We start from the raw sequence: 8,796 nt of genomic DNA, 5'->3' as shown, positions 1-8,796 counted from the left end.
GTGTTTATCTATGTCAAACTTAGAATGGTTTTGTAATATATTATATAGGAGTAACTATGCAGTAATCAAAAATACTAAATAATTACTGGTTATCCAAAGAAAAAAGGATGATGAATATGGACAAAATATGTAAATAAAAAAGTGTAAAAAGAAAACGATCCTGTTATGAATGTTATGCAAACAATTATATATATTTAGGTGCATTTTCCAGATGATTAATAATAAATAATAATGCTATAAAATATAGATTGAATAAAGGAAAAAAAATATATTCACTTTGGGAAATATAAATATAAATAATAAATAATAAAAATTAAATATTAATTATTATAAATAGGTATTATATATTATAAATCTTAAATAAGAAGATTCATTGAAATTGTAGGTAAATAATAAATATGAAGATTGAAGATTGGTAACTTACAAAAAATAAATTTAGTTTGTTTGATAAACTATATGATCAGGTAAATAACATTTTAATAATATATATAACAATCGGATTGATTGACCTTTTTGCGATTTGATCTGCGAATTTTTTCTAATACCTCAGTAATGTCTTCGGGTTTTTCTTTTTTTTCCGACTGGAGTTTCTTTGAAAGAATCTTTTTGCTTTGGCTCGATGGACAATCCATCTTAACTACTTCTGTTGAAATGTTTTCAAGTGGTTCTTTATATTTTGATTCACTTTTTCTTGTAATAGCTTTTCCACTATGTGAAATCATTGTTTTTTTTTTTTACTAATTTTGCCATTCTCTTTTTCATCTAAAAATTAACAAGTAAAAATTATATGCACCTATTATTTTAAGCTTCTATAAATGAAACAAACGCTCAATTTCAATTAAAAAAATTAAAATCTATGTAAATTATGTCAAGATGGTTTGAGTGATTGATGTCAATTTTATTCAGATATATATAGTTGCAGACCACATTAGGGAAATATATTTTGTCATATTTTATATTACCTACCTATGTCCTATATAAAATAGATTAATGGTAGATATTACAGAATAAATTAATAGATAGTATGTAGTATCAACAACCAACTTATTATTCAGAACTTATCTGTTTGTCCTAAAAATATTTCATAGGCCATAGCTGACCACTGGAGTTCTATATTTTCACAAAATGCCTGGTCATCACAAAGTATGACAAAACGCAGTACCTACCTATTTTACAATTTAATGATATTTCTATTGTAATAAATAATAATATCTTTCTATTTCAACTAAGTAGTAGGTAAGTACCTACTAATAAGTACCTACTAACCAGTAATAATAACATTTAATAAATAATAATGTACAATGTACATACAATACCTACATGCTACTATGATATAATGTATAGCATAAGGTATCAATATGTACAGTGGCGTAGTTATTGCGGCGGAGGGGTGGTGATGGGGATAGATCACCATTCACCAGAGCTTTTAGATTCTGAGTGGAGAGATGAATGCATTGTTACTAGATATGTGTTTTTAAATTTTTTTTTTATCTGTATTTCAGATTTTACTCTTTATACGGTTTTAAACTTTGAGGATGTCTTCTGAAAGAAAATTGAATCTAGATTATTCTTTTAAGTACCTATTTAAGAGAGAGAGATAAAAACTGAAAAATTATCACACATTTTTATAAAATAAACGAAAAAACGAAAAAAAAAATCAGGCAAATGGGTAACGTTTGCTGTGTCTAGAGAAATTAATATAACGTTGTTAATCATTGTGTGTTGAATTTGAATTTAACGATTTAAAATTATTGTTTACGACTCCAGTCTTAGGGATGAACCTCCCCAGGAAAATAGACTCAACAGAATACGCACAGGGCAAGGCAGATGCAACGAACTCATGCACAAATGGAAGTTCAAAGAGAGTCTGGGATGCGACTGTGGCGCAAATATACAATCAATACAGCACTTAATCTTGGATTGTCATTTGAGAAGTTACGGTGGTGACCTGGAGGACTTCATCAAAGTGACCCCTGAGGCAGTGGCCTGGTTAGAGGCCTTAGGTGTAGATATCTAAACTTAAATCTGTGATACTTAATGTGATATTTGTTATGTTTTGCTAGTTATGTTACTTTGTAGGTACCTTAGAATGTTTATGAATATTAGTTACAAATTTATAATAGTTATATTTATAGTTTAATTTAACCTTAATAGGAAATTTTTTTGTTAGTGCACTTATTGTAAAGTCATACGAATAAATAAATAAATTGTTAACAAAAAAAAAACGATTCTGAGCGAAGACGGTCTATAGGCATCGACCTATAATATTACTAAGTATATTTTATGATATTATTGTGATTAAAGTAGGTAATTTATTTTACTGTCAGTCATTAGGTAGACAGTTAGTAATACAGTAGGTTATAATGGTTAAATTAATCTTTTCCGAAAAAAATTGTATTTGAAAATGTCATTATATGTGTATACAATAATATTTTTAAATTACAACAAAAAAATCGTTAACCTTTGTTTAAATATCTACGGTAAAATACGATTGAGAACGGCATATTTGGTGATACGATTGAGAACGCTCGATATTTTATTTTTTATTTCAACGTCGCCAAATTTAATCGAATGATAATTTGTTGATATTGAATTAGCAATATATTATGTTAATTGTTATTAAAATTCTAACTGAAACTCAAGTAGAAACAATATTGAAAATATCTTTGATAGTCGATAGTTAGAGTCAAGGTACTAAGAATAATATGTTAAGTAGATTTGGGGTCTTAGATAGTCTAAAATTGTTAGTTATTACTAATTACTAATGATCTATCAATATAAATAATTTCTAAAAATTATTGAAGTACCTATAACGAATACTACCTACATGGCTACATCTAATATTATATATAGCTTATATTTTTGTAAAACCATATTTAAGGATTATTATGATTTATGTTTAGTTTGAATATAATTGTTTTAATAATAATAATTAATAATTATTAATTGATGACTTATTTCAAGAATATTTATTTTATGCATACGGGCATGAATCTTTCAATAGCCAAATAAACGATATGGCAACGTTGCACGTAAATTCGTTCTCTATCGTATTCTTTTTTGGGTCAGCGGTAAGTTCTTTGTTTTTTTAAGTGTTCTCAATCTTTCGATAGCCGATATCTAATGTCGTCTAAATTTTAACTTATAAGATGTTTATAAAAAAAAATTGGTTTTTACATTCTTTGGTTACAGTATGAACTACTTAATACTTATATACATGGAACCTTATTATAAATTGTAAACTTATAGCTATACAAATTGAACAATTTATACATTTTAGCTACAAAATAATATGTGAATTTTCAATTTGATTCATTTTGTCAAACTTGAACTTAAAATGCTTAAAAAAAAATTTGGCCTTTGCATTTGTAATATCTTTAAACTGATATTGTAACAATGTATGAGGAGCCTTGTATTATATTATTTTCAAACTTTTTTACCCAACGAATACAATTTTATTGACATTTAAAGAAAAAAAACTAAAAATTTCAAATTTCAAATCTACCGTATTTTTAAAAAATAAATCTGGGATCCCTAACAAAACAAAATTGCTTCACGTGAAATCATTTTCATATAATTTTGAGTACCTAATATTATTCCCGTATGGCCGGATGCATAGACAATTTATGTGACACACAAGTCACAATTTGACCATGCATACGGACCAGTGGCGTATATAGGGGGGGGGGCTCCCTAGGCCCGGGCCCATAGTGAAATTTCAGATTCAATTAAAACATTTTATGCATATTGCTAAATTATATAATTACATGTTTATGTGATACCATGGCCCGTACCTTAGTTCATGGCTAGTATGTTGTTTTTGAGGTATAAAATTCACGTTACTGGCTGATACTATGGTCCATGATTGCAATGACCAATAAAAATGTGTATTTACAGCACGGATATAGATACTACTAGTATCTATATCCGTGATTTACAGTGTTTACATGGTACGTTGATAGCGCGTTCTATTTTTAGAAATGGATTTCTGTTTACTATTGTATTTACATACATTATTGTAAAATGTTATCAATTTATCACGGGTTTCTAGGAATTGTTTCGTCGATTGTCGATTGTCTTACGCGTCTTTTACCGTTGTTATTTTTCATAAAAATTAAAAATTGTATGTCTGTATTGTTGATTTCAACATGAGTTTCAAAGAAAAATTGAAAACCTTTTTGTTTGTTCCTCGTCAATCAAGTGAAGTAAGTACCTGTTAAATGTTATTATATTATTATATAATTATTATTTATTAGCTCATACATACAGTATAATATTTGTTGCAAGTAAGTGTGAGTAAGAATATTAGAGTTGGGTTCGGATTTATATGTGTTTATAATACAAAAATATGTATTTATATGACCAAAATATGTACATGAATATTTTATTTAATACAGTATGTATTTTTAAAAATTGACAAACAAATATAAATATAAATTAAATTATTTTTTAAATCATTTTTTCTCAATAATTTTAACACTTTTTGAATAAAAACTGCTGATGTAGGATCAAAATTGTGTAAATATGTAGGACAAAATGGAATTATTGAGAAATATGTAAAAATATGTAATATCAAGTAAGGCTTATTTTATTACAAATCATATGAAACAAATTTATCACTTGACTAAATTAAAATATCTAGTCACAGTAAAAATATACTTTTATATATAAATCCTAGTCCTATTAATAAGTATTATATTTTTTAAATTTAAAATAGGTAGGACCTCCATAGGTTTACAATAATAATGTATTATAATTTAATGTATTTAATGTATTTTATAGTTTTTAATTATTCTTTTTATTAATTTTAATGTCAAACAATAAATTCTAGACACTAGGAAACAAGTTGAACTGTAAAAGGCTACTCTGCATGGAAGATACACAAGTTTTAAATAAGGTGACACAAACAAATGATGTTTTATGAGAAGGCCAGGCTCTATTTTTGTGTAAGCTCCTATAATAATAATCTTTATTAACGGAAACTTTACTAAGTATACTTATAATACAAAGTTGAATAATATGTATATTTACATTTTAAATTTTAAATAATTAGCCTGGTCATTTTGAAGTAAAACCTACTGAGTACTAGACTATTGTATACATTTACAGATACATCTGTAGTAAAAAAATTCTAAAAAATAGAGGCTGGTGTAATAATTAATTTTTAGTACGAGTATTATTATTTTTATTTAATTAAACTAATTTGTTTGTTTATTTTAGAGATCTTGTTCAACCATGGATAGGTCTATTGGTAAGATTTGTAACACAGATATTATAATTGATGACAATATGAATCAAGTAAAATATATTTATTAGCCAGAGTAAAGTAGTTAGTTTGTTTTAATTTATTTTTATTTTATTAGGAATCTACTAGTGCAAATATTTTGTGTACTGATGAACGTATATTAGACAATAGTACTGATATTGATGACAATATGAATCAAGTAAAATATATTTATTAGCCAGAGTAAAGTAAATAGTTTGTTTTAATATATTTTTATTTTATTAGGAATCTACTTGTGCTAATATTCTGTGTACTGATGAACGTATATTAGACAATACTACTGATATTGATGACTATATGAATCAAGTAAAATATATTTATTAGCCAGAGTAAAGTAAATAGTTTGTTTTAATATATTTTTATTTTATTAGGAATCTACTTGTGCTAATATTTTGTGTACTGATGAACGTATATTAGACAATACTACTGATATTGGTGTGTATGTGACAAAAAAAGAAAATTAGAACTTTACCATGGATGATGTACTTAAAGAAAGGCTTTTGAGAAAAACATGGACTCCAAATTCTTTTTCTGACTTATACATTCAGATAACGAAAGATAAGCAGCGGCATTTTCAAAAATCTTGGTTGGATGAGTTTAAGTGGCTGGCATATTCAAAATCTTTAAATGGAGCTTTTTGTAAGAACTGTGTTTTATTTGGTCCAGTAAGTTCTGTTGGTAAAGGTTCAAATCTAAAAGTTGGGCAACTTGTATTAAAACCATTTCAAAATTGGAAATCCGCCAAACATGTTTTTTCAACACATAGTAATTTACAATATCATAAACTTGCGATGATCAAATCTAGCAATTTTCTTTTGACATTTGATGGTAAAAAGGACGCTGTTGATTTTCAAGTACATAAGCAAATGAAAAAAGAAAACATTGAAAATAAACAAAAGTTGTATGCAATTATTGAAACAATTATATTTTGCGGCAGACAAGAACTTCCATATAGAGGTCATAAAGACTATGGACGTTTAAGTTTAAATGAACCTGAAAATAATGATGGAAACTTTAGAGCATTATTACGTTTTAGAGCACGAAGTGGAGAGATGATATTCTCAAGTCGCATATCTTAAGTTCAGGTGCTAAACAAATGTATACTAGTCCCTTGATTCAAAATGAGATTATAACATTAATTGGATCTATTATTCAAAATTTTATAATTAATAGAGTTAAAAAATCTATTTTTTTTACTGTTCTTGCTGACGAAACCTCTGATGTGCAAGGTATTGAACAGTTTTCTTTATGTCTCCGGTATGTAGATGATGAACTAAATGAAGTTAGGGAAGACTTTCTAAAATTTGTTCCTGTTACTGATGTATCTGGAAAAGGTTTAGCTGATACAATAAAAAAAGAGCTCATGTATTTTGGACTTGATTTGAAGAACCTAAGAGGGCAAGGCTACGATGGAGCTGCGGCTATGAGCGGTGCATTTAATGGAGTCCAGGCATTAATATTAAAAGAATATCCATCAGCTATTTATACACATTGTTTGTCACATTCTCTCAATCTTGTGCTAAACGACTCGTCAAAGCTTCAAACTATTAGAAATACCATAGGAACAATAAGAGAAGTTAGTACATTTTTAAGAGCATCGGTTAGAAGAACAAATATTTTAAAATCTAAATTAATAAAATATAATTTAAAATCGTCGAGATTGATGAACTACTGTGATACACGATGGGTCGAGAGACATGAAGCTATTGCACTGTTCAAAGATAATATGTTGCCCATTATAGCATCTCTAGAACAAATAATGACTGACAATAAATATGATGGTTCAATGGCTCGCTCATTCCATAAAAAAATGTGCGATTTGAATTTATTATCACTCTGTTTACTGTTGACAAATTGTTAGGCATAACATACCAAGTTTCTGTTAATCTCCAAAAGCCTAATATTGATTTATGTACAGCTGTTGAAAGCATAGAACTTGTTCAATCAGTAATTAGTGAGATAAGATCAAATGTCGAGAGAGAATTTAAAGAAGTATTTCAATATGCACTTAATAGTAGCTAATAACCTTGGTGTTACAAAATTGATGCCAAGAATTGTCGGTACACAAAATCATAGACAAAACTATTCTACCAATTCTCCAGAAGTGTATTTTAGAATTAGTTTGTTTATTCCATATCTTGATGAGCTATCTATGTCATTAACCAACAGATTTACCAAACATAAAAAAGTTCTTTTAAGTCTTCAACATATTTATTGTACCATTTTATGTGATTAATTCTAACTATAGTGATGTATCAGATGCCATTACCTTTTACCAAACTGATTTTAAAGATAGTTATAATCCATCAATTATTGAAGGTGAATGGAGACTATGGAGAAGTAAATGGAAACTTTTTTGTTCAAATTCATCTGACAGCATACCAAAAAATGCTATTGAAGCTTTAAAAAAATGTAACAAAGATGAATTTCCAACAATATATGTTCTGTTGAAAATATTATGTACCATACCTGTTACTACTGCATCTGTTGAAAGGAGTTTTTCAACACTAGGTCGACTTAAAACATTTTTGAGAAATCAACAAGGCAACGTTAGATTGTCGGGCCTTGCGTTGGTGACGATTCATCGTAACATACCTCTAAATGTTGAAGAAATTGTTGATACTTTTATTAAAAAAAATAGAAAAATGAATTTTACATAATATTATACATAATATTAAGTCTACCTACTGTAGAAAAATGCTTAATTTATTATGTATCTCATTTAATAATAAATATATATTAATAAATTTAAATTCCTATATTTGTATCATTTATGTTATAATTAAAGCCACCAGTTCCCTAAAAAATGTCTAGTTGTAGCTATGGTGGGGGTAAATTGGCCGGCCCATAGTGAAAATAATTCCTATATACGCCACTGAGTAATATAGTTATAATTTAAGGATTTATTTTACTTTTGATAGTAATCGAGGAAGGCTCCTACAGTCCTACTACAATAGTAATATAGTTATAATATAAGGATATATAAAAAAAAAAATAATAGTATTATAGATATAATTCAAGGATATATTTTACTTTAAATAGTAGTCGAGGAAGGTTCCTACTATAAGAGTATTGTTGATATAATATAAGGATTTATTTCACTATTGATAGATTCATACTATAAGAGTAAGATTAATTTTATTTTAAAATGTCTGTATTAAAACATTTGGAAGAAATAGCACATTATATCCAAGAAAAGTATCCTACAATGGAATTTGGAAACATAAGTGTTTCCAATGAAGCAATAAGTGATATTTGTAATATTATATTAAATAAAGGTAATTGTAATAACGCTAAAAAGAATTTAGTAAATGCATTGAAAAGACCCAATTCATCTCTCAGAAAGTTATTAGATTGTAAGTCAGATAATAAGTTACGCTTTCTTAAAATGCTCAAAGACAATGGTTATGAAAAAAATGATTTTTGTTCTTTTGAGACAGAGGTTGTAAATTTAGTTTGCAAATTATTAAAAATAAAGTGTAATCGTAAAAATCAACGCAACATATTTCAGC

At 27.3% G+C, this 8,796-nt stretch overlaps 1 protein-coding gene across 1 annotated transcript; it reads left to right on the top strand.

Annotated features, from left to right (window-relative positions):
• The first annotated feature begins 5,757 nt into the window (after window positions 1-5,757).
• On the top strand, window positions 5,758-7,145 carry LOC115034166 (zinc finger MYM-type protein 1-like). The gene is given in 2 exon segments (XM_029490019.1): window positions 5,758-6,333; window positions 6,336-7,145. Coding segments are annotated over 2 exon segments (1,386 nt in total).
• The last annotated feature ends 1,651 nt before the right edge of the window (window positions 7,146-8,796 follow it).

Source organism: Acyrthosiphon pisum, chromosome A2 (genome assembly GCF_005508785.2).
Source record: "Acyrthosiphon pisum isolate AL4f chromosome A2, pea_aphid_22Mar2018_4r6ur, whole genome shotgun sequence".
Taxonomy (NCBI): Eukaryota; Metazoa; Arthropoda; class Insecta; order Hemiptera; family Aphididae; genus Acyrthosiphon; species Acyrthosiphon pisum.
Note: the sequence above shows the minus strand (reverse complement) of the source record. Positions and strands in the feature narration are given on the sequence as shown.